General features: G+C 40.6%; 1 protein-coding gene across 2 annotated transcripts in view; it reads right to left on the reverse strand.

The window, feature by feature from the left end:
- Positions 1-2,917: 2,917 nt before the first annotated feature.
- The window catches only part of pcdh7b (protocadherin 7b), a 357,471-nt gene continuing 333,237 nt past the window's right edge, over positions 2,918-27,151 (reverse strand). Inside the window, exon 3 of one of the 2 annotated variants that reach the window (XM_055637831.1) lies at positions 2,918-7,947. In XM_055637831.1, the coding sequence (XP_055493806.1) occupies positions 7,568-7,947 (380 nt within the window). In that variant the 3' untranslated portion in view covers positions 2,918-7,567. The remainder of the gene's footprint in view (positions 7,948-27,151) is intronic. The other variant, XM_055637858.1, reaches the window with a different exon arrangement.

Here is a 27,151-nt window from a genome sequence, read left to right on the forward strand (position 1 = left end):
GGGAGGTGAAGGAGGAATAAAAGAAGATATGGGTGCAGGAGAGGAGCATACAGGAGGGGGTGGAAGGAGCAGGGTGCCTGGGGTGGTAGGAGATGTTGGGAGAAATGGATCTGCATTGGAGGTGAGGTGCAGGGGAAAGAAGGATAGGATGGTGGGGTGATATTACTTTTAAATTTGATCATTCAATGTTCATGTCTTTGGCTTGTAAGATACCCAGGTGGAAAAATAGCAAAGAGTAGGAGTCAACGGGTCCTTTTCAGAATGGCAGGCAGTGACTAGTGGAGTACCGCAAGGCTCAGTGCTGGGACCCCAGCTATTTACAATATATATTAATGATTTGGACGAGGGAATTGAATGCAACATCTCCAAGTTTGCGGATGACACGAAGCTGGGGGGCTGTGTTAGCTGTGAGGAGGATGCTAGGAGGCTGCAAGGTGACTTGGATAGGCTGGGTGTGTGGGCAAATGCATGGCAGATGCAGTATAATGTGGATAAATGTGAGGTTATCCACTTTGGTGGCAAAAACAGGAAAGCTGCCTATTATCTAAATGGTGGCCAATTAGGAAAAGGGGAGATGCAACGAGACCTGGGTGTCATGGTACACCAGTCATTGAATGTAGGCATGCAGGTGCAGCAGGCAGTAAAGAAAGCGAATGGTATGTTGGCATTCATAGCAAACGGATTTGAGTATAGGAGCAGGGAGGTTCTGCTGCAGTTGTACAGGGTCTTGGTGAGACCACACCTGGAGTATTGCGTACAGTTTTGGTCTCCAAATATGAGGAAGGACATTATTGCCATAGAGGGAGTGCAGAGAAGGTTCACCAGACTGATTCCTGGGATGTCAGGACTTTCTTATGAAGAAAGACTGGATAGATTCAGATTGTACTCGCTAGAATTTAGGAGATTAAAGGGGGATCTTATAGAAACTTACAAAATTCTTAAGGGGTTGGACAGGCCAGATGCAGGAAGATTGTTCCCGATGTTGGGGAAGTCCATGACAAGGGGTCACAGCTTAAGGATAGAGGGGAAATCCTTTAGAACCGAGATGAGAAGAACATTTTTCACGCAGAGAGTGGTGAATCTCTGGAACTCTCTGCCACGGAAGGTAGATGAGGCCAGTCCATTAGCTATATTTAAGAGGGAGTTAGATGTGGCCCTTGTGGCTAGAGGGGATCAGGGGGTATGGAGAGAAGGCACGTACTGGATACCAAGTTGGATGATCAGCCATGATCATATTGAATGGCGGTGCAGGCTCGAAGGGCCGAATGGCCTACTCCTGCACCTATTTTCTATGTTTCTATGTTTCTATGTTCTTCCAGTTTATGACTAACTTATGTGGGAGTGATCCAATTTAGATAAGCAAAGTTATGTTTGTAATCATTTTTGTCAATTTCAATAAAATACTACTCCTTCATACTAGATCATAGAACATAGGCCCATCTGCCCATTATAACTGTGCCGAAAACGATAAGAAGTGACATTTATCTTATCTATCTGTACACGTTCCATATTCCATCATTCCATGCATAACCATGTGCCTATATCTAAAAGCCTCTGAAAGGCCCTGTTATATTTGCTTCCACCACCACCTCTGGCACTGCGTACCAAGTACTGGATACTTTCCCAGTACATTCAGTCAGGCATTAAGTATGATAGTTAGCAAGTTATGTTGCAGCTTAATCGGATTTTGGTTAAGCCTTATTTGGAGTATTGTGCGCAGTTATGGTAGCTGCATTCCAGGAAGGAAGTTGAGGCATGAAAGGGTGTGGAAAATGCCTACCTGAATGCTGCCTGGATAGAGGGTATTAGCTACAAAGATAATCTGGACAAACTTGGATTGTTTTCTCTGGAATGTCAGTGGCTGGGGAGACATAGAAACATAGAAACATAGAAATTAGGTGCAGGAGTAGGCCATTTGGCCCTTCGAGCCTGCACCGCCATTTAATATGATCATGGCTGATCATCCAACTCAGTATCCCGTACCTGCCTTCTCTCCATACCCTCTGATCCCCTTGGCCACAAGGGCCACATCTAACTCCCTCTTAAATATAGTCAATGAACTGGCCTCAACTACCCTCTGTGGCAGAGGCTCATGACATCTGATAGAAGTATGTAAAAGGATGAGAGGCATAGACAGAATTAGCATTCAGAACCTTTTTCCCAGTAGGGAAGTCTCATAGGTTTAAAGGAGTTGTGCGGGGCAAGTTTATTTTACACACAAAGTGTGGTGGGTGCCTAGATGCGCTGTGAGAGTTGTTGGTGAAGGCAGGTATGACAGGGATATTTAAGAAGCTTTTAGATAGGCACAGGGTTATGCAGGAATGGAGACATATGGATCATGTGCAGGAGAGAACTGCGCTGTACCATTCTAAGATATGTCACTGTGACTTAAAATTAAAGTACCACAGTTGCTGTAAACCTGGAATTAAAAAAAAGGCTGTAAACTATCAACAGGGCAGGCAACACCTGCAGAAGGAGAACCAATGGTCCAGGACCCTTTATCAGAAAGACAATTGTGACTGCTATTATTATCGTTGACACCTACTTCTTACCGGTGATCTGCTTAATGGTTTAAGATTAAGATTTAAAACTGCATCTTATTTGGGTTCCTCCTTTGCTGAATATTGAAATAACAATATAATAGAAACATCTTTGCAGTTGATTATTAGATCCTCAGCTAATTGATTGCTTCATTTATGAATTGCGGATATATGTCACCTTATGAATGTTTGTGAAGTAACAACATTAATTTTGATTGAACAGACATATTGTCATCTAAAGGAGATAATTGAAAGCAGTTGATATTTTTGTGCAGGTCATAAAATGGACACATGTGTCAGCTCATGGATCAACCTTCCTTCAATGCTTTTGACATAAAAATAGCAAGAATGGACTGCACAAAGCAAAAGTCAGTCACTGCAGGAGATTTTGTTTTTATTGCAAAGCACAGGGAGAAAGAAGACAAAATTTGAGGTGCATCTTTCGTCTTTCAAGTATTCATTTTCTGCTGCTGTGTTTAGCATAAAATTATCCACCACATTGACAAGTTTCAAAGCATGCTTGGTAAATCAGCACCATAAATATGGAGTGCATGAAGGGCAAGGTAATGACAAGAACTGAGAGAACATTTCTTGCACAACAGCATTTCATTTTCTTTACAAGAAACAAATGTGGAAAGTTTTTCATTTAGCAACTTACAAAACTATTTCTGCCAATATTAAAAGAAGCATGTCTACAAGGTAGTTGATAGGAATCCTTTACAATAATTTGCTTCAGAATGGAAAACCATATGGAGGGTCACACAAAATTTCCAACAAGCAATGAGTCAATTTGCAGATGACAAAAGAAATCTTCTGTTTACAGTAAACAATAGTAATTAGATTATATTTCATCTTTTGAAAACAGAAATGGACTGACATTGAATATTCAGTCAGATTCAACCAAGATACATATGTAGTGACTCATCAGTAAATGTTGTTAAACTATTCTCCATTTTCTCATCAACACAAAAGTCACAGCACAATAGTTCATGATTATTATTATCACAAGCAAATCAGAGAAAAAGCATTGAATTATTAGCATGAAGTGATGACTGGAAGTACAGCCATGCTGCGTAAAATAATAATTCACTTCAAATATCTCCTAAGGTAATATATTGCTTTGAATTAGAAGAATATTCACAGCATTTTTCACATCATGATTCAATTAATATATTTGAGTATTTTAATTAGAAAATCATTTATACATTTTTTTATATTTTTAAAATTTTATTCAAAATGACACAGTTTTATCCTTCAAACTATTCCATTTGCATTATGTGACAGGACCATTAATTAGTCAATATTCTATTTGGGTATAGTTTAATATTGACAGCTGTAATTTATTTTACTATCATAACAGGGATTATTGTTGATTTTTCTTTATTTCACAAAAGTTGTATTGGGAAAACGACTAATATTTCTGAATATTAAAATCCCAAAATGTTGGCATGTTGAGGAAGAAACGCTAAATCTTATGCCTCAGTGCATCCTAAAACCTTACAATCGTGTTTTATTTTCTGAAGCATTTTTTTCAGTTTGATGTTTTTTATAATCTTTACTACTTTGTGAAAAATGAAATTGGTATTATTCAGAGGTTTAAACATTACATTAGTTGATAAAAAAGCATATTGGCCAGATTATGTTTGTTTCCTTCATAGTAAATTTATTGAAGCAGATGCATTTGTAAAACAAGGAATTGCTATGAATCAGTTTGGGATGAGGCTAATGCTTAGAAAAAAAATGTCAGAAACACTTGTATAGAATGTGCATTTGGACATAAATAAAAACACATTTTCAATGAGATTGTTCATGTGTAAACATAGAACATTTAATCAAAATCAACATTATTTTGTAAGTTGAAACTGACAGTTTCAATGGTTTGAAAAAGGCAATTATCCAACTGAATGTACAATTGCCTTTGCTTTGAGCATTAAAGTAACACCCCATAGATGCGAGGAAAGAAAACAATCACAGTTCCTATTCTTCTTTATGCATATCATTATGTTTTTGTATGGCCATGTATCTAATATTAGAAAATAGCACACTTACTATTTCACATTTCTTTCCCAATGTTCCCTTAATGACAACACACATCTGCCTTGTACAAAATGTCAACATTATTATTTGCTCTTTCCGTTCAGTGAACCAAATATTCTTTATACCTCTAGGTATAAAAGGCACAATTTCATAGATTACATTTATCTTGCTATAGGATCACTCTAAAAGATGTCATCAGATAATGCCTGCATTTAATTTATAACAGATGTTTAATTTAGCATTGTGCCCTCGTCTTAACAGCAAAACATTTTGTAAGGGATTCTTTAGTCTGATGCTCTTGCTTTATATAAATGCTGAAAACATAATAAATCCTGAATTCTTTGCAGATGTTCACAAAGCATGTCAAAGGCATACAAGTCATTATCAAGGTGTGGTTTTCACTTTTTCTGAACTGTGCCCATTATTTTTGGCATGTGCAAATAGATGCTAAATGGGGCGGCTGAATAAATCCAATCATCCAAAATAATTTGCATGGTTTGGGGATATGCAGCCAAATACTATGAAGAGAACACAGTTTAACACTAAAGGTTAACTTCATATTTTCAGTAAAAAAAACAAAAAAACTACGGTTATTATCAGTAAAGGAATTTCCTTTGCATTTAGTGGGGTTTTTTGTAACGTGCAATAAAAATACATATGTATATATTTGTAATTAAGGAAAACATCCATTAACAACAAGTACTTACTGTATCTACACAGAAGTACCGGGAGGAGTAGCTTTGTACCTCACTATTGAACAGAAGTGCAACAAAGATTTGAACACTCAAATAATCAATTACACCATTTTTAGTTATATTGACTGTTCAAATAGCTGATTTTGCATTGTATTTACATTACACTGTCCACTGTTTAACACTGCTTTCACCAGGAAAATGCAGGATTACATCGGATTGTTCATGTGCCAAGGGTAAGAAATCGTTCAACCAGTGGCTTCAACAGTATGGAAAAGGATGCAGTAAAACAGTGAAAAACAGCAGGTACCAGGTAAACAAAGGGTGCAACAAGTATTTATTGATTAATTGACCAATATTGAAGCTGCTACAACTTTAAGTAACTCTATGCATATTTATGAAAAGCACTGTATTCTAACAAAAGCCGTATTTTTCCAAAATTTACCAAAGCAACATCAAGTTTCATCTTACATGCCACTTTGAAGTTCATATCTTTGCTTTTTTTATATTAATTTCTCTTTAAATAAAGATATTTTGTGATTAAGCAGAATGTGTTCATATTGGATTGGTGTCTTGCTGAGAATGGTTTATCTTTAGATAACTCTCTGTCATACCACTGTGAAGGTTCTTCAATACTTTTAGTTCCCCTGAAGTATATCCTTTAAGTCAATTCAGAATATCACTTCAATCCATTCTCATGTACCCAAAGAACACAATCTCTTGAGAAAGTCCACACTGTGTTACAGTCTGGGTTCTTAGCTAGTCAAGAGTTGTAACCTGGTTTGGTAAATTCCAAAGCAAATAACATCACTAAACATTTGAGTGAACTGGGTAAACTATGCTAACCACAACAATGTGCTGTAGTCTTGATTCAGGGTGGTCATCGCCTAGATAATGCTACATTTTGCTAAAACTACAACATGCATCTACTGATGTTGTCTAGCATATCTTCATTACCAAATATGAAAAACAGAGGAGTTCTCCAACATTACTGCTTTTCCTGAGTTATCAGTTTTCAATCGGCCCAGTATAATTGTATAATGGGGTTCCTGGGCTGGTTTTGTTGTTCAACTTGTAAAAAGTACAGAATCATCAGTTTGTATAAGGATGCGATTCAGTTTGTTTCTCACACAACAGCAAAGTTTTGAACCAACAATCCAGTATTGCGGCACTTCCTCTTGCATTCAAAAAAAGTGTTCCCTGGGACAGGTAGAGTGTCGGATTTCACCCCAGAAATCTAGAGCAGCATTCTACAGCAGGTTTTCCCCAGAGTTTTGTTTGAATCTTTGACTCATGTCCTCACGAGCTGTAGCTTCACATTTTATACCATGGTTGTTTCTGTGTTTAAGTTCATGGAGCAATGCTCCTGATTAATTGCTTCAAGTGTTCCTTCTATTAGGCTCACAAATCAGGATCTTCCACTGTATTTCTTTCAGTGCCCTTAATCTTGGCATTGCTAATAATAGAGATGCTGATCAGCACTACGATTTCTCTTCATTATACAGTGAGGCCAATCATAGCATGATTTATTCTTTACTTTAGCCTGGTACAACAAAAATTGAAGTGGCTTCTTGCCAGCTCTATGAATTTTGTCAGAGTCTTGAAAATGGGAAAGAAAATGTACATTCTGTGTCCCCAAGCTTGGATACATTTGTTTTAACAATGTTTTCAAAAGACATGTAAGATGCCAGAACTAATGTCATTTAAATAGGTATTTCAGGCAGGCTTCCTGAAGCAGCAGTGATTCAGCGAATGTTGAAAGGAAAATCTCCACGAATTGTAATTCATTGCTGAAAATTCTGCACTGACCCATCATCCAAATCCAGCATTAGTTTCCAAGTTAAATATCTCACAAGACACATTGCGATCCACACTTTGGAAATTTAGAACATGCTTCAAAAACAATGAGACAGTTACATTGGATGCTTGGGATGTAGACACTTGATACTGTAATAATCTTGTGCTGTGCTCCTTTCATTACATATTCCCTCGTATTTACATTGCAAAATTTTAATATGTAAAATTCAGTGTCTGTGTGCTGGACTGCGTGCGTTCTGGGGTTGGGTGGGTTACAACATGCATGTAATTCGCTAACCAGAATGATTTTTTTTACAATTTATTGAACTGTCAGGTGGAACGTGGTCAAATGCCAGATATGGAGTCAGGAACAGCAAACATGTGCATTTCTCTTTGGTAGCCCCTATTTGGGATATCCTGCACAATATTTTAATTCTTTTTTAATTTAGGTATCTTATTTGCTGCTCTTTTTGCTTTTTGACAAAATCATACTGGGATGTTTCACAGATAAACTTCTCTCCTTGTGAGCTGAGAAACAGAAGATGGCTTGAAATCTGCCGTCTGAGTCAGCGGTATATCTTCAGGACTTCCTTCCTCGTTTTTACCATAGCTGGCTGTGTTGAAATTCTCATACGATGAAGTCAGCCTTTTGTTGAGAAGATTGCGGTTGCGGTCGCCTATAATCTGAGGAACACCGTTGGCCAGCTTCTCCTGACTCCCTCGGTCTGTAACGGGCATGAATGTGGAGAGCTTGGGTTGGTTCTTTTTCCTTCTCTCGGGTGAGGTACGCACTGGCATCCAACAGGAGTCAGAGTGGCCAAACTCGTCACATTCCCTGGTACATTTCCCTGTCAAAGCTACATCGGGCAAAGGCCTTGAATCTGTGGAGAAAAGAAGATCTTGTTAGCTGGGTTTGTCCATTAGACTGGCATCTCAGGTATTAGACAACATTTAGAAACAAGGAACTGCAGATGCTGGCATGCAAAAAAGACCACAAAGTGTTGGAGTAACTCAGAAGGTCAGGCAGCATATCTGAAGGACATGGATAGGTGACTTTTCGGATTGGGATCCTTCTTCAGACTGGTTGTGGAAGGGGGCTTGGGGGAAGAAAAGCTGAATGAGAAGAGAGGCAGGACAAAGTGTGGCAGGTAACAGGTGGATAGGTCGACACAGGCAAGAGAGGTTTTGATAGGCAAATGGTTGGAGCAAAGGCCAAAGATTAAAGAGGAAGGTGTGAGACAGGATTAAAAACATGCTAATTGTTAAGTCAGAGGAAGGAATGTAGGAGAAGGGGAGAAATAGGTGGGAGTTCATATGAGGGACAGGACTTGTGTGGGGAGGGGGGCGGACGACGACAGGGAGGAAGAGGTTACAGGATATTGAAAGGCATTGATAGAGTGGATGTGAAAAGGATATTTCCACTAGGACCAGAGATTATAGCCTCAGAATTAAACAGCACTCTTTTAGAAAGGAGGTGAGGAGGAATTTACAAAGGGTAGTTAATCTGTGGAACTCATTGTCACAGAGGGCTGTGTAGGCCAAGTCAGTGGATATATTTAAGGCAGAGATAGACAAATTCTTGATTAGAACGGGTGTCAAGGCAGGAAAATGGGATTAGGAGGCAGTGATCAGCCATGATTGAATGGCAGAGTGGACTTGATGGGTCAAATGGCCTAATTCTACTCCTATAATTTGTGAACTTGTGGGATGGGGGATACAAGACATGTACATTTTCTGTGCATTAATTTTTTATGAGTTGAACACACCCTGGAAAGGCAGAAGAGTCTCTGCTGGAATTTCATAGGAGCTTATTTACTTCTGCCATTTGGAATGTCACCTGACACATAGCAGAGTCTCAATTTGCTCTTTTCCACTGCACTTCCAGTGAAATGTGAACAGTTCCTAGTGTAATATAATTAATCACCAGGTAATTTTACTTCAGTTACATTAACAAAATAACTTTCCTAACGTTAAAATACTTGTAATATATTTCTAAAATATGTTTGTAAGTAAGGATGGCAAAGTAAAAGTTCTGTTATATCTTGATTTGGTGAAGGAGTTATTTGAAATGCCAGCTATTGTACAGTGGTAATGAGACTGAGCACAGGTTGAAACTTCCAGCTTGATATTCCTTTGTATTAAATTCAATCTGAATTCTGATCTGCAATCTGAACATAATAGACTTTGTTATAAATTGACATTTTACCAGTGAAGATAATTTGTGGTCCCTCAAGACCTAAAATTAAAACAGAAATTGTTGGAAATACTCAGCAGGTTAGAGAGAGGGAGGGGGGGGCAGAGGGGGGGGGGAGTGAGGGGGGGGGGGGGGGAGAGGGGGAGGGGGGGGGGGGGAGGGGGGGAGGGAGGGGGGGGGGGGGGGGGGGGGGGGGGGGGGGAGGGGGGGGGGGGGGGGGGGGGGGGGGGGGGGGGGGGGGGGGGGGGGGGGGGGGGGGGGGGGGGGGGGGGGGGGGGGGGGGGGGAGGGGGGGGGGGGAGTGAAGAACATAGGGGAGGGAGGGATAGAAGATTAGGTGGAGTAGGCCATTCGAGCCCTTCGAGGAGGGTTTGGAGGGCCATTCAATATGGATGAGAAGGGGAGGTGATAGAAACCTAGAAACATCAGTATCCGGCCATTCTGCCTTCCTGCACCGCCATACCCCCTGAGTAGCCCGTAAGGCCCACATCTAACTACCCCCTTAAATATAGCCACAATGGGAAAGAGAGGGAGGGGGTAGGGGGTGGAGAGAAAGAGGAGAGGGAGGAAAAGAAATACAGAATTCATATTTCTGATAACCTCTGACCTGCTGACAGTTCCAACTTGGTTTTTTGTTTATGGTTGAAATTACCACCATCGTCCCCAAAACTTTGAGGATTCATTTCTAGATACAGCATGGAAACAAGCCCATCGGCACACCGAGTCCACGCCGACCATCGGTCACCCGTGCACTAGTTCTATGCTATTCCACTGTCATATGGGACTGTCATATGCTGAGAGAATGGAGCAGCTGGGCTTGTACACTCTGGAGTTTAGAAGGATGAGAGGGTATCTCGTCTGCGGAATTCTCTGGTGCCTCCCCAGTAGGCGCAGTCGTTGGGGCGCGTTGCTGGTGGACTAGGCAGGTTCTTGGATGCTTCAGAGCGCCGAGAGCAAGATAGTTGGCTCTCAAATAATCAGCAGTTATTCGGTCAGCTGGGTTATTGGGGAGAACCTTTTTTAAAAACAACGGAGAAGGCAGTCCAGTTTTTGGACCCACCGCAGAGGACCGGGGCCTACTATGAATCCTTGCGGTTTTGGGTTTAGTTTTTTTTACGCAGGATCATTGCTATTTTTTTTTTCTTTTTTTTTTTGCCATCACACTGGCATGTCTGTGTATCAACACGCGGCACAACCATGGCTTTCCTCTGATACTGCACTTTTTATCTGCTCCCTATTGTCCTATGTATGTAAAAGATTCATTTTCTTTTTTTTCATGAGTTCTGATGTGCTGACTTATTTCCTGCATAAGGGCATTGTACCAAGAATTGTTTTTTTTTTTTGCAAGGAAATCCTACCATCCCCCCCGCTGTTTGTTGTTGATCTTTTTGGCCCAACCAAAGTGTGAATCGCCCTGGTTCTCTGACACACCCTACCTGCCTTTTGCCGATTCCAGGGGACACCCCATGTTTTCTTTGCTTTCCATTATTCTGTTATAAACTCGACTTCATCCCAGACAGCTACTGGAATGGAAACCCATTGGTTGGGGACCCTCTCTTTGTAATGGGCTTGTGGACCCTCTCACCCATAACTATTATGATTTTTTTTGTTTTTTAATTGTTTATTTTCCATGTTCTCCATGATTGGCCGTTTGTAATCGACATTATTCCCCACCTTCTACTATGTCGCTACGGGCTCTCCATCTCAAGGGCTCCGTTGACCTATTGGGTATACCCCCATCCGTGTTTCGAAGCTCTGACGGGGGACGCTCTTTTTCCGGCGACCTGTGTGGATTATATCTTCCCGGGCCAGGGGGTCAGTGACTTGCATGAGGTTTTCCCTGAAGGCATTCCACGTCGTCCACCGCGCAAGAGACAAACGGATCTAACCCTACGGTGGTTTAGGTATCGTATAGGGGGAGTTGTGTTGCCGACACGACCACAACATATAAAGTTCGTTGTTTCGATTGCGTCCCCTTTTCTCTTTTTCTCTTTTTCTTTTTATTTTTTTCTCCGTGCTTCGACTCAGCGGTATTATTTTTCCTGAACCCAAGATCTAGCGCGGTGCGGGGTGCGCCCGCCGGCGCGGGCCCCGGGCGGGTTGTTGGCGTGGCGGTGATTCCTTTTGTCGTTTCTTCCCCGGGTTTTGTTTTTTGGCCAGGGCCGCGGTCGTGTAAGCGTTGTAGGACCCAGCTTTTATTCCCTATAGCACATCTTCACCCAGAGTGCACCTGCAGGTTTAGGGGTTGGCAATTTTCATCGTCAATAACTATCTTCCCTTGCATGTCTTTAGAATTTGGGAAGACCCATCGGACAGCACCTGAAGAAAGCCAACTTTCCGCGCTTGTTGTTGTCATCCCGGCAGAGAGTCGACACGAACCTTCCGCGCACCCAACATACCAAAACTCTCCGCCATCACCTAGCCACCCTGTTACCGTCAGGCATCCTACAACTTGATTGGTCTTATGGTGTTTCTCCTTCTTTTCCTGTCTGTGAGACACAGCTACACTCTACCGCTTCTTTTTTGTAACCAATGTGTCGTCAGTAGATTGTAAAGTTTTTTGAGTTTAAAAATAGTGAATGTCACAAACGAAATGAAAATACATTTAGTGCTGTGCCAATCAGATGGCCCCTTTCTTAGTGGACTAAAAAGAACCTGGTTTATTTCATCATCGTCACTACCAACATGTGAATTTTGGCATGATATTTACATACTCTAATTTTAATAATTGTTGTGCCAGCATTATCAAAGATTTTTATCCAGTGGCCCTTGTAAGAGCTTAATGTCGTGTACTAAGAAATCGTGAATACAAATTTATGATATAGGCTTCAGCACTTTTTATCTTTTAAAATGATGCAGTCACCCAGGCTCGCTTTGACATTCACTATATTTCAATTTTTTTTTGTGCTTGTCAAAAACTGCATTGGTGGCAGAAACCTTCCCCACCTCACATCGAAATACTGTTTGTGATTTTAATGTTGGACTCACAGTTGTGCTTGTAAAGAAAAGAAAAATGAAACCCAGTATTATGGGAATTTGTGACCGAATTTGTGATTGTAAAAATTCCGATTCGGTACGACATATCAAAATTCCTTCAACTTCACCGTACAGATCTGGATTTGTCTGTTCTTTTGTACTTGGCTGTCCTTCCAGTGACTAGATAATAAGATATATCCCTGTCAGACACCATAAGTCTTTGACTGCAATTGTCTCTTTTTTCCTCTTTACCCCCTCCCCTTTTTTTCTTTTTTTTTTTTCCTATGGCTTATGTAATTTATATTCATATAAGTCGTTGTTTGGAAAAAAAGGTTACCCCATGCGCATTAAACTCAAGATGATTCAGTTTCTACTCTCACAGTGCTTTTTTCACCACGGCTATCAATTTATTCACTAGCTTCGGGATAGGGGCAGGGCGAGTGTTTTGGCAAAACAAATGGAGTTGCTGATGGTCTGCGCATCTTGGTTGCTATTATCACCAAGGGAAATATTTTATTCAGTGAAACCTATATTCAGGGCAGAACCAGCTCTTTCCCTGAACAGTTCACCGGTTGGTCTCGTTGGATTTAAAAATATAGGTTCAAATATTTTGTCTTAGCTCTGCCAAAAGAATCAATTAGGTCCATTATCACGACTTATTTGATCCCGATTTTCATAATCTAGAATGTCATGTCCTATCATTTACCACCCTTATGTTTATAGCCTGAATATCCTTCTGACTTAAAGGCATTGGCGGGTATTAATATTCAATGTTTTCTGAATGTAGGACCACTGTTTTCCCCAAGAACATAAGAAGATGAAAAAAAAGGCATAGCTTGGCTCATTTTGTGTTGTACATAATAGGTTATGTTAAAACAAAACTTTCACTCAACATCATTTTCCTGTCCCTTACCCTTATTCTTTATCTGTGTTTCACATTTTTACCATGCTAAGTTGTCCTTATAAAGTATTGTGAGAGTCGCATCTTTATTTAGGGGACTTGAAAATCTGTATTGGAATGACACCACTGTTCGCATTTGTCATTTCACACTCTCTTTGCCTTTTTCACATGGGTACAATATACTGGATTTCCCACAAGTATTATGACATCACCAATGCCTGTATTCACAAATTGGTCCACATCCAATAAATTTTTTTCAAAAGGCCATAAATCCGTGCATACTCAGATTAACGATGATCTTTTTTCCCATACCCAGGACCAATTAATGCGAATCCTTTGACAATAAAGGTTCCCCCATTACTCCCAGACAACACAATCCGCGCAACTGCCCTGATTTTTTGATAGTTAGTTCCTATTAGTTCATCCTTTTCCTCCTATGCCTAGTGCTTTTTTCTTTATGTCTATTAGTGTGGCACAATGACGGTGATGACATTCAACACTGCCATTTCCAATTCCACAACATTTTAGATTTGCGCAAAGGTTAAACTATGGTATTTTCTCCCAGCCCAGAACCAGAAATGGGATTTATTGATGATGACCGTACATTTCCAGACCATATTTTCGGTATCAACGTTCACTCCTACCAATTGCATTACCCCCCTGCAAAATCAGGTCTTTGTGCACAGTCCTAGCGTACTACATCCCCCCCACTGGTGGCACAATCAGTATTAGTTTTTTTGCATTAAACGTGTGAGACCAGACGCCCACTCCCTGTCGGACTGCAGTAATTCATGAATTTGAGGGAGACCTATAGTTATTATTATTATCCTTTCGTAAGAAGAGAATGATTTTAAAATTCATGCAGAAAGTGCTTTCCAGGATTTTACCGGACTTTTTTAGGGACTTCGAGATGTGGAATGCGTGCCCTCACCGCCCATTGAGCTCCCTTTCCTTTCGGTTTGCCAACCACTATCAAGCAAAACACCTAGCACATCATACACACCATGCCGGCCTTAACTTATTCAGCTCCCCGAAGCTAATTACACCTACTTAACAACCTGTAGTACTTTCTTGGTGTCCTCCTGTGGAGGAGGGAAACCAGCAACACCCAGAGAAAACCCAACTTGGTCTCTTAGGCTCGTTATGAATTTGTATCAAAACTCCATTTGACAGTTTGATGCAGTCACCTTTGTAGTTGGGATTTTTGACGCGTTCCGGCCGCCGCATGCCTGGTGCTTATTAGCGGCCCCACGCAATCCCCCTTCCCCTCTACCCCTATTCCCCGCCACCCTTTTTTGTCTGGCCATTGGGCTGATCTAAAATTTTATTAGATTGGATGCATGATTCCTTTAGATTCAAATAACGATCTCTTTTTATTTTTTAACATGAATAACAATTTAATATAAAATACCAATTGCAAGCGACCGTGGCAGGTGTACACTCAATTTCCAGACAGTCCCACCCATTTGGGCCCTTATCAGACTCATGGGGCAACGCGTCTATTTTAATCCCCCCCAATTTGTACTTGTTTCCACCAATGGACACAAGCTACACTTTCTTTCCGTTAGCTACAAACCCACAGCCCCACCTTCACCACGCCCCGTTAGGAGGGTGAAGCCTTTTCCCTTTTGTTCTTTATTTTCTTCCTTTTTTCTGATCCCTTACCTTAGAGAGGAAGATGGGGGACAACAAATCCCGAATGGACCAGCAGTCCATTCTGACTGCTGGCCCCTGATATTCGAGAGAAACAGATGCCTGTCTGGGCTGCAATCTTTTTGTGGACAACCTTGAGGCTAAATCCATAAGGGACACCCACCAGGTCGATCTACCTGCGGTGTTTTTGGCTTGACAGGCACTCGGACACTTCCTTTTGAGGTTGTGTGCTTTTGGGACGTTCACGAAATCCCAGGCCCCAACCACACCCAGTTGAGTTTGAGGTTGTACACATTAACTCTTCGAAGATGTGTTCTGATTGGTAGCATTTATATTTCCCCCGCGACAGTTTTGTAATACCAAACCTCTGCAAATCTTGTACCGATTGATATTAACAACCTTAGGGATCGCTAAACTCCCCCCCCTCAGTCTATTCTATCAACATTTAAAGTTAAAAAATAATCCAACCTCTCCTGAGAAAGAAATAAGGTGATACTATGTAATTTGAAAGGTTTTTTAAGACCCATGAAATGTATTTTAAAACCATGTTTTGATAACCCCCAGGGTCCGCTGCGGAAGGGGTTAATCCTAGAAGCTTCATGTGTGTTTAATATATTGGATGGGGGAAAATGGCGGCATCTTGGTGAACATCACGGAGAAAATAGCATAATCTTTATCTTGATAAATATAAATGAATTTAGTAGGGAAAAAACTAGGCATGAGATTGTCAAAATACAAGAGGTGTTCAGACTAACATTATGATATTTTGGGTGTTTGGAGATAAACAACAAGGGCTTGATGAGGACCACATGGTGAGAAGGTGTCCAATAATCTCGAAAAGGTCATCTACTCACTTCTTTTACCTCCAGATGTATGCTGCTCTGAACCTTTGTTACTATCCAGCAACCTTTTTTGTTGGGCCCCCCCCACTAAATCTCTGGGTCTTTGGTCACAACCACTGTTTTTTCTTGATACCTTAGCGAATTAGGCAGTAAGCACATTGGGGGTCAAGGGGGGAGGTTTTATGTGAATAAATGATGACATTAAATCTTTTAGTCAGACAATTAATTTCAAAGGACATAAGTTTGATTAAAGCAAATGATATTGCGACTTAGATGCGAAATTTAGCTATAGATCCGATTATAGTGGCATTTGTTTTAATAGAAAGGTGAGGACCTCCCAGAACCCAATCCTATTATAAATACTTGATACTCACACTTGAAAGAGATTTAAGATGGTGAAAAAAGACCATAATTAATTGAGCACGGCCTTATCTCTGATTTACGGAATGTGCCACCTGGGTGTGGTTTGTACATCAGTCACTGAAAGTAAGCATGCAGGTACAGCAGGCAGTGAAGAAAGCGAATGGCATGTTGGCCTTCATAACAAGAGGAGTTGGGTTTAGGAGCAAAGAGGTCCTTCTGCAGTTGTCTAGGGCCCTAGTGAGATCACACCTGGAGTATTGTGTGCAATTTTGGTTCCCTAATTTGAGGAAGGACATTTTTGCTATTGAGGGAGTGCAGCGTAGGTTTATAAGGTTAATTCCCGGGATGGCGGGGCTGTCATATGCTGAGAGAATGGAGTGGCTGCGCTTGTATACTCTGGAGTTTAGAAGGATGAGAGGAGATCTTATTGAAACATATAAGATTATTAACGGTTTGGACATGCTAGAGGCAGGAAACATGTTCCCAATGTTGGGGGAGTCCAGAACCAGGGGACACAGTTTAAGAATAAGGGGTAAGCCATTTAGAACGGAGATGAGGAAACACTTTTTCTCACAGAGAGTTGTGAGTCTGTGGAATTCTCTGCCTCAGGGCAGTGGAGGCTGGTTCTCTGGATACTTTCAAGAGAGAGCTAAATAGGGCTCTTAAAGATAGCGGGGATATGGGGAGAGGGCACGAACGGGATACTAATTGGGGATGATCAGCCATGATCACATTGAATGGCGGTGCTGGTTCGATGGGCCGAATGGCCTACTCCTGCACCTATTGTCTATTGTGTTTAGTCTATGATTAAGAGTTGATCTGATAATTTTCAAAACATGAAGTGTTGATTGGAGGGGTCAAGAATTAAATTACATGACATTCATCAAAACAATACATGGCTGAACTGAGGGGACACAATCATGTTGTGTGTAGTCAAGATCTGGGATCAGAAATTATTCATCTAATTGTTGCTTTTGAAAGGAAATAGGATAAATACTGAGAGGTAAATAAATGAAGTGCTACGCAAGAGCTGGAGAATGGAGATAGTTGAATTGTTTGTGCAGGGAGCCGCTGTGGGCTTGAAGGTCCCATGAACAGCCTCTTGTGTTGTAACGATTTGTTGAATCTAATATAAACTCTGCCCAACGCTGAACTTATGAAACTATTAAAATAGTGAAATGACATTAATATATTCTGACAGTCGTGGATGCACATTTGCTTTAATGCAGAGAGCAAATGTTTTTTCATATGTGATTTTAAATGTGCTTTATGTAACTTTATTTCATATAAAAATAAAAAGAACAGTACCAAGGAGATGAACAGTAAAAGTGTCAAATTCCCCATAGTAGATGTATTTAAAAAAATTGCAGTCTAACAGTAGATTCAGGGTATCTGGCTTTCTGTAATATGTATCATGTTTAAAATAATCATATATTTCCTTCTACTATGGGATGGAAGTAGCTAAACAGAGATAGAGGAATGCTTAAGGCCCCAGGGCCTAAAATCTTATCATTCTGAGTGGCTTTTACAATGGAGAGTTGCAATAGTACATGACATCGACAGGACAGATTTTCTGAAATAAAATCAAACACATTTGTTATATCTCGTACATCGAATGAATATCGCAGGTTTTATTTGTCAATCATGAATGGAGAACGTAAAAGGAAGATACAAATAAACAAGGTAATATACTTGAAAATTAAAAAATTTGGATGCTGAAAATAAAAACAGAAAATGTTGTAAACATTGTAAGCCATGATATAACCAGCAACTCATACTGTAAGCGTATCAGGCCACATCAGTGGAAAGAAACAGAACATTTCAGATTAAAGACTGAAAGGTGATGAAGGAGTTTCATCTGACAAAGAAGGCTTTGACCTGAAATGTTAACCCTGCTCTATTTTCTGTCGATAATGTGCTTATTATTTTGCAACAGTTACCTCCATTTGGATTAAACTGTACATCTATAGTGAGACATGACACCAAAAAGCGATTGTAATTCAGTGTTTTACTTATCCTATGTTGTGCAAAAAAGATCTTCTGAAATTAACTGCCATCCTCCCACAAAGGCTATTTTAAATACTTGGCGCAATTTTCAGAAGATAAATGCATATTATTGATTTGTCTATTAAAAGTGTCTTTATCTTAACAGCGGTTACCTAAAGGCGACACCAAAGAATACAGCAGAAATACCAATTGTGGACATCATTCTTTTGCTATTTTTTAATGTGTAGATTTATTTTGTTTAGATTCAATACCAGTCTACCACATAGACAGGGCTGTGCCCTGCTTCAACTAAACCGTTGTGAGAATTGTAAATCCCGCAACAGCCTGGCCTCAGCTGCAGTGTGCCAGATCATTTGACTAGCTGACCCTATGTTTCAGAGGATCATCTGTACTCTTGGTCTCAGGATCTCTGGCCTTTCTCTTGGGGATCGCTGATCTCCCTTCTACCGTTACTTGTTCTTCCTTGCGTACTGTTACATTTCCTCTTGTGTGTTTCTGTGAAGAAAATCTGTCACTGGCACATCTGCCAATTCTCCCCTTTGGGTGATAACATCGAAGCGAATACTATGAAATGCACACCAACCGCATCATGGGGAAGCATTCAACAGCTGATGATCACCACAACCGCTGCACAGTTGGACACATATAAAGCCATGATATAACCAGCAACTCATACTGTAAGTGATATCTCAAAGATTTCAGTCGAAACTGAGCTACAGTGAAAATCCACTGGGAATATTCACAGAGGGATTCAGTCAATTGTTACTCTTATGGGGCTGAAATGTTATCAGTATCAGTTACAGTCTGAGATTCTGACACATGGCTTTGACAATCCCCATGCTAAAAATCCCACCAGATTTTTAGTTAACTCTGAGGGACTCAATAAGTGGTTGTAGAAGTTACAGTGAAGGTTGCTCCTTACAGCTCCATTTTGTAGCCATTGAATTTCTGTGTTTGGTAATTATTCATTAGTTTCTGTTCAGGCATATGTTTACCTCTTTCTCTTGTAGAACTTGTAGATCCGATGCAAATTAAACCCAGACACGCAGCGGCAGAGCCTGAGAGCAACTCAACACTTTGCCAAAGAGGCAAGAAGTAGCTGACATTATAGATGCAGCTGAACACCAGACTGAGACAGAGAGAGAGGGCAGAGAGAGAGGAGAGAGAGAGAGAGAGAGAGAGAGAGAGAGGAGAGAGAGAGAGAGAGAGAGAGAGAGAGAGAGAGAGAGAGAGAGAGAGAGAGAGAGAGAGAGAGAGAGAGAGGAGAGGAGAGAGAGAGAGAGAGAGAGAGAGAGAGAGAGGAGAGAGAGGGAGAGAGGAGAGAGAGATGAGAGAGAGAGAGAGAGAGGGGTGCGATAGAGAGAGGGGGTGAGATAGAGCGAGAGAGAGAGAGGGAGAGAGGCGAGAGAGAGAGAGAGAGAGAGAGAGAGGGGAGAGAGAGAGAGAGAGAGAGAGAGTGAGAGAGAGAGAGATCAGAGAGAGAGGAGAGAGAGCACTTTTTGCAAAACTCTCTGGAACTCTCTGCCACAGAGGGTAGTTGAGGCCAGTTCATTGGCTATATATTTAAGAGGGAGTTAGATGTGGCCCTTGTGGCTAAGGGATCAGGGGGTATGGAGAGAAGGCAGGTACGGGATACTGAGTTGGATGATCAGCCAATTGCTCTTTGCCGTGATCATATTGAATGGCGGTGCAGGCTCGAAGGGCCGAATGCAGCCTACTCCTGCACCTAATTTCTATGTTTCTATGTTTCTAAACAAAAATACATTACTGGAACACAGAACATTACATCATCCAATAGTTCCTCAGATTTTGCACTTTTTGCAAAACTCAGCTGTAGCATTCTAATCACTCAAGTCAGTAAGTTGGTGTTTAAACTCTAACATAGAAACATAGAAACACAGAAATTAGGTGCAGGAGTAGGCCATTCGGCCCTTCGAGCCTGCACCGCCATTCAATATGATCATGGCTGATCATCCAACTCAGTATCCCGTACCTGCCTTTTCTCTCCATACCCCCTGATCCCCTTAGCCACAAGGGCCACATCTAACTCCCTCTTAAATATAGCCAATGAACTGGCCTCAACTACCCTCTGTGGCAGAGAGTTCCAGAGATTCACCACTCTCTGCGTGAAAAAAAGTTCTTCTCATCTCGGTTTTAAAGGATTTCCCCTTTATCCTTAGGCTGTGACCCCTTGTCCTGGACTTCCCCAACATCGGGAACAATCTTCCTGCATCTAGCCTGTCCAACCCCTTAAGATTTTTGTAAGTTTCTATAAGATCCCCTCTCAATCTTCTAAAATCTAGAGAGTATAACCAAGTCTATCCAGTCTTTCTTCATAAGACAGTCCTGACATCCCAGGAATCAGTCTGGTGAACCGTCTCTGCACTCCCTCTATGGCAATAATGTCCTTCCTCAGATTTGGAGACCAAAACTGTACGCAATACTCCAGGTGTGGTCTCACCAAGACCCTGTACAACTGCAGTAGAACCTCTCTGCTCCTATACTCTAAACCTCTATTTCTATCTACCTTGACAGAAATATAAATATCCCAAAACATAAATAACAAAATAGTTCTGAAAATCTAATCCACATTAACCGCTAATGGAAAATATATTAATTAGGTCTTTATTTTGTGTTGCATAGCAATAACTGCAACTTGATGTATGCAGGTTTTTGTACTCATATGAACTGTCTCCATATTTTAATTGCCTCTTGCCATGCTATCCTAATGCCCCTTCCCCTTTCAGTGTGCACCAGGTTTTGTGTTAAAGATATCCATAATCTGACTCAGTCACCCCATGTTGCAACAAGATTCACATTTTCCTTTTATAAAATCATGGCTTCTATCTGTTGCTATTTTATATTTATGACATCTTATTCTGAACTCAACCACAAATACATTGCAAAGTGGCTGGCTACATATTCTTCATGCTTGCTCTTCAAAATTTTAAAGCATTTTCTAAATACCCTGAGACTTGAGATTTTCAGTTCTGTATTAATTCTTGCTACACTCCCTCCAGTCCTTCAATATGCTTTTTGGAACACAGAAGCAAGATTTGTGCATAATACTCCTTATGTATTCCAATCACGCCTACATACGAGTTTTTGCACGCTTTTAACAGTCTTGACATATACATTGTTGTTTTTGTAATTTATGCAAATATATTTCAGGATATTTTTCTTCAGCACAGTTAATTTGTTTTTACTCCTAAGAACTAAATGACAACTTTCTCCCTATCATACATGGCCACCTTACTACATTTTTAACGCTATCTGTCATTTATCCTTTCTTTATAATGAACAGCAGAGATTTCAATACCATGTGCACCATTACGTCCCACTTACTGATGGTGTTGGAAACGTACTTTTATTTCTACCGAAGATAGACACAAAATGCTGGAGTAACGCAGTGGGACAGGCAGCATCTCTCGATGGAACAAATAGGTGACGTTTCAGGTTGAGACCTATATTCAGACTGAAGGGTCTCGACCCGAAACGTAACCCATTCCTTCTATCCAGAGATGCTGCCTGTCCAGCTGAGTTACTCAAGCATTTTGTGTCTATCTTCGGTTTAAACCAGCATCTGCTATTCCTTCCAACAACATTTAATTACTACCTTAATTAGAGCCATTATTCAATCCATTCCACTATTTTTTTTTATGCCCCATTTGTCCTAACCTTTACATGACTCTCCAATGTAACACCGACTAACTATACAGAATGTTTTGTCTTTATCTATCATAAAGTCAGTGATCAGATACATTTGATCTTGCACGTTCTCTGTAGCTGTAACATTATATTCTTCCCTTTCTTTGTTTTTCTCGATTATACTGCTTGATGTACTCATCTACAGAAAGATTTGCCTGATTAGTATGCAAGTCTGCCTTTTCCCATGTTGTAGAAGTTAGATTGGCCTTCCTGAGGGTGAACCCACGGAAAGCAACTGGCCCAGATCGAATCTTTGGTTGCATCCTAAGGAACTGTGCAGACCAACTAGTGGGAGTGTTCACGGACATCTTTCATCTCTCCTTACTCTGTTCTGAGGTGCCCACCTGCTTCAAGAAGACCACCATTATCCTGGTGCCAAAGAAAAGCATGATCTCATGCCTTAATGACCACATTCCAGTGGCCTTGACATCCACCACCATGAAGTGTTTCAAGCGGCTGGTTACGGCACACATTAAATCCAACCTACCAAGCAGCCTTTGTCTACTGCAATTTGCCTATTGCCCCAACAGGTCCCCAGCTGATGCCATCTCCCTGGCCCTACACTCATTCTTGGAACATCCAGATAAGAGAGACACCTACATCCGACTCCTATTCGTCGACGACAGCTCTGCTGTCAATACCATTATTCCAACCAAGCTCATCTGCAAACTTTGGAGTCAGCATTCCTCTCTGCAAATGGATCCTCGAATTCCTGACCAACAAACCAGAATCGGTGAGGAGAGGTGACAAATCATCCTCTAATCCTCAACATTGATGCCCACAGGATGTGTTCTCAGCTCATTACTATACATTTTATACAGTCATGACTGTGCAGCCAATTACCAATCCAATTCAATTTACAAGTTTGCAGACACCACCATAATGGGCTGGATATCAAATAATGACGAGATGAGTACAGGAAGGAGATTGAGAACCTTGTAACATGGTGACAAGACACCAACCTCTTCCTCAAGATAGGCACACAATACTGGAGTAACTCAGCGGGACAGGCAGCATCTCTGGATAGAATGAATCTTCTGGCCACCTTCCTCAATGTCAGCAAGACAAAGGAGATTGTGATTGACTTCAGGAAGCAAAACAGTACACACACTCAGGTACATTAACAGTATCAAAATGGAGAAGTCGGAAGCTTCAAGTTCATAGGAATAAATATCACCAGTAATTTGTCCTGGACCAGTCACATCGAAGCTATGGCCAAGAATGCACACCAATGCCTCTAATTCCTTAGAATGTTTAGAAAGTTTGGAATGTCTCCACCAACCCTCACCAACTTCTACAGATGCATCATATAAATAATTCTATTGGGAAATATCATAGTTTGGGAACAGCTTCATCCAAGACAGCAAGAAATTGCAGATAGTTGTGGATATAGCCCAGACCATCACACACCCCAAATTATCATCCGTGGAATCCCTGTACACTTCACATTGCCTTGGCAAGGCCACCAGCATAATCAAGGACGAATTTCACTTTGGCCACTCCCTCTTCTCCTCTCTCCCATCAGGCGAGAGGTATGGAAGTTTAAAACCAGACACCTCCAGATACAGGAACAGTTTCTTCCCAGCTGCTATCTGAACCGAACTGAACCAGCGACTGAAACATCCACTCACCAGCTGGATTGGTGACCTCCAGTTTACCTCATTGGAGACCTTTGAACTATCTTTCTAGATAAATCGGACTTTATCCTGCACTAAATATTGTACCCTTTGTCTGTGAACTCTGGATGGCTTGATTGTAATTCTGTCTTTTGTTTGGCTGGATAGCACCCAACGATAGCTTTTCACTGTACCTCGATTCAGGTCTCTATAAATTATACCAAACTTAAATTAAAAATAAAGTATTTCACTGTATCTCATTACACATATCAATAATATAACAAAGGTAATCTTTTTTTTAAATACATATTGTTCTAATAATACTCTTCGCATCTCACTGTTGTGTTATTTAACTATTTTACTTATTCTAAGCAGTTTTTTCGCCTGAATGAGTTTAATCTTCCTGTTTGTATAAATAAATTAAATATATTCTCCGCTGAAATATATGGATAACAATAAATGTACCCTAACCAGGTGAAAACGCATATTTCTGTCTGACTTCTTACTTTCAGTAATCCTCCTGCTAAAATGTTTCTCTGTTATTTCCTCTATGTTAGCCTCTTCAGTGTAAACTGGGTATGGTTTTTTATTCCGTACTCTCCACTAATTCAGTTTCACATTCTATTAGTTCAAATTGGAGCAAGAAATGATGATGAATTTTAATTGTCCTTTTATTGTTATTATTCTTCCCAGCTTTGTCATTTTTCCCCATCGATTTACCTCTAATAACTCAATTTACCTCCAATTGGTGCAATACAGAATGATGAATTTAATTATTCTCTTATCGTTCCAACATTTTCCTAATATTCTTTGAAAAATATGTTGTGCTATTCTTTATTATCCATATCCTTTCTATTTCATTTGTCATCTTCTCTCCTTATTCATGTACTCCGAGCAGATATATGAGTTTTAATTTTAATTACAGTGCTTTGTTCTTGACTTTTTTTATATTCTAGTGGAATGTGTCTTCTTTTGATCCAACCTTTAAATATTGCTTATTATTATTCCCAGCTTTGTCAACTTTCCTGCACTGCTGTCAGCCTTACAATCCACATTAGTCTTTTTCTTAAATCTCCCTCCTCCTCTCTCTCATGCAAATACATTATTATTTGTTCTCATTTAATATTCCTTTATTTTTTTTTAATTTAGCTTAACACTGCATACTTTCTTATGGGTTGATGTGGTGTATAAGGATTCTTAGGACAATTTCCAAGATTCCATTTGGCTTGCTCTGCTTGTACATAAGAAATAGGAACAGGAGTAGGCAGTGTGACCACTCAAGTGTCCTGCACCAATCGAGATTATTGCTGAACTAACACGGCCTCAGTTCCACATCACTCTTTGTTCCGCAGACAGACTCCTCAACAGACTAGGGTATGCTGGAGTGCAACTACTATTGACATGAATCAATTGTTGTAGATTCTGGCTCTAACTCCCAAGATTGAAAGCATCGCTATTGTCAAGTAGCCAGTCAGCGGCTATGAGGGTACTTTGTATGGAGCTCCATCAACTTGACCTGCCTGCTGGCACTTAGGGCAACTAAGAAATTCACGTGAAAAATAAAATCCAGCTTTCAAAGAAGTGACTCGGAGGTTGTAATCAGTCATAAAATTCCGTTACCATCCCTCTCAAGTACACGCAATAATGGTGGTATCCTGGACAAGTCTGGAGAATAATGAGCCAAAACTGCACTAGCATTAGTCCCTGCTACTGAACTTTTTCAGAAATGAAACCGTTGAATCTAATGGTGTTCCAAGGAACACAAAAATCTGCTCTGCACCCAATTATAATTTTGAGCCAAACATAAGACCATAGAATCATTAGAACACAACATGTTTCATATTGAGCATTACCCACCAGCATTTCTCAGCTCTTTCTCCAGCACCTCACAACTTTTTGTTCTGGCTAGTTAAAACTGCTTCTACCATCCTTCCAGGCATTGCATTCCAGATCACAGCCACTTCTTGCTCAGAAAAAATGTTTTTATCTGGCCCTTGGTTCTAGCGCCAATCACTTTAATCCATGCCCTTCATTTCTTCATTTTTTGCAAAGAGCAACAGCTTCTCTTTATCACACATCAAGCAATGCACAAGGCAGACTTTGATATACAAGGAGATTTGCAGGATACTTGTATTCCAAAAGGCGACCATTGCAATACAATTATTTAACTGGTCAGCTTAAGATTTTTATGGTTTTGTTTACTTTACCTTTAAACTTTTCGATATCAAATAGTATTCTTTCGTGTAGAATGCTAAATATGATCTATACCCCAGCCACTGCCAATATTGATTTATAAATATAACAGGAAGATGTCCTTTCATTAAGATGACAAATGTCAGCTCTGGAAAATTGATTTTCCCACTTCTTGAACCTAGCATCAACCATTTCCATAATGTAGGTTAAATGTACAAATTCCGCATGGCTCTAAAAATACATAATTGCCTTGAAATCCAGTCATGTTTTATTAAATTGAGATGCAAAATCAATTGCAGAAAGCCAACAAGAATATTACACCACATATCGGAACACTGATTGCACTCTTCCATGTATGTTAGTCTGTGCATGAAGGGCAATGGCAGTGCTACAAAGATGCAGATTGTTGTTGAAAATACTTGTGTTGTCACAACTGCTATATCAAATCATGGATGCAAGATGAAGAAATAGTTAGATCGTGAAATGGAACGCAAGCTCGGAAAGAGGAAGCAGGCCACGTGCAACTTAAATATGATACAATATAATTGCTTAATTGGGGAATTGGTTGTGAAAGACATGGGTGAGATCAATCACATGCAACAACTGATCAGGTTGCAGATCTGAGATTGTTCAAACAATATCTTGTTTTTGGAGTGGTCCTAGAATCTCTCTCTTTCTCTCTCTCTCTCTCTCTCTCTCTCTCTCTCTCTGTCCCTTTTCTGTCAGAAGGATCTTGGTGAAATGTGCTAGCAGGGTAGCCAGTCAGAAACATCCTTATGGCTGCAACATGGATACTCCTGCTGTGGGATGCAAAACATTCTGTCCTGCCAACTCTCGCAGATAAGTCATGCAGTTTGTGATACAGGTCCACCACAGATTTTCCGACAACTGGTGGTTCAGCACCTCCTTTAACCTGGCGCCTAGGTGTGGTGAAGCGGCCAATCTAAACCTCATTTGGACTTCTGCGCCAATCGGGACCTCTGCGGCAGAGGCTCTGTTAGTTTGGCCCAGCCAGAACAGGAAGATTAGTTCCATAGCTGATTTATGTGGCTGGTTGGCAGATTGAATTTGCCCCCCAGTCCGAGCTGGCTGATTCATTCACATAGACAACTTCCGAGGCCAACTTTGCAGGTCGGTATCTTGGTCCTCCAACAAAACGAATAATCCAGCAAGACTCTGGAACTCAGGGTACCAGAAAATCACTGGTGGATCTGTATAATCAAGATTAATTAATGAGCTTTGCACTCTGATGTAGAGATCTATGACTTTGGTGACAGTTATTCTTATATGTCCAGCAAACCTCAGCGCAGAGTTATTGAAGTGATATGTGTAAACAGATTTGTTTCAGCATTCGTTACCGCAGATCAGCCTAGGCCTAAACTTTCCCACCTCGAGCAGTCGATCCAGTAAGGAATCATGTCTTTAAAGAGCTCCAGCCAGAACAGCCAGTCATTTAGTATAGACAGCCATGCAAAGGATTCCAAATTGTACCACTTGCAACTGAAACTTGGCACGGAAAGCATACTCCAACAGCACTGGAGCAATCTGCATAGCACCAGAATACGCGTGTTCTTAACCAAATTTCAATTTTCAGTCCTTAATTCAATTACATGAGGATAAACATAGACTTTGG

The sequence above is a fragment of the Leucoraja erinacea genome, chromosome 1 (genome assembly GCF_028641065.1).
Source record: "Leucoraja erinacea ecotype New England chromosome 1, Leri_hhj_1, whole genome shotgun sequence".
NCBI classification, from domain to species: Eukaryota; Metazoa; Chordata; class Chondrichthyes; order Rajiformes; family Rajidae; genus Leucoraja; species Leucoraja erinaceus.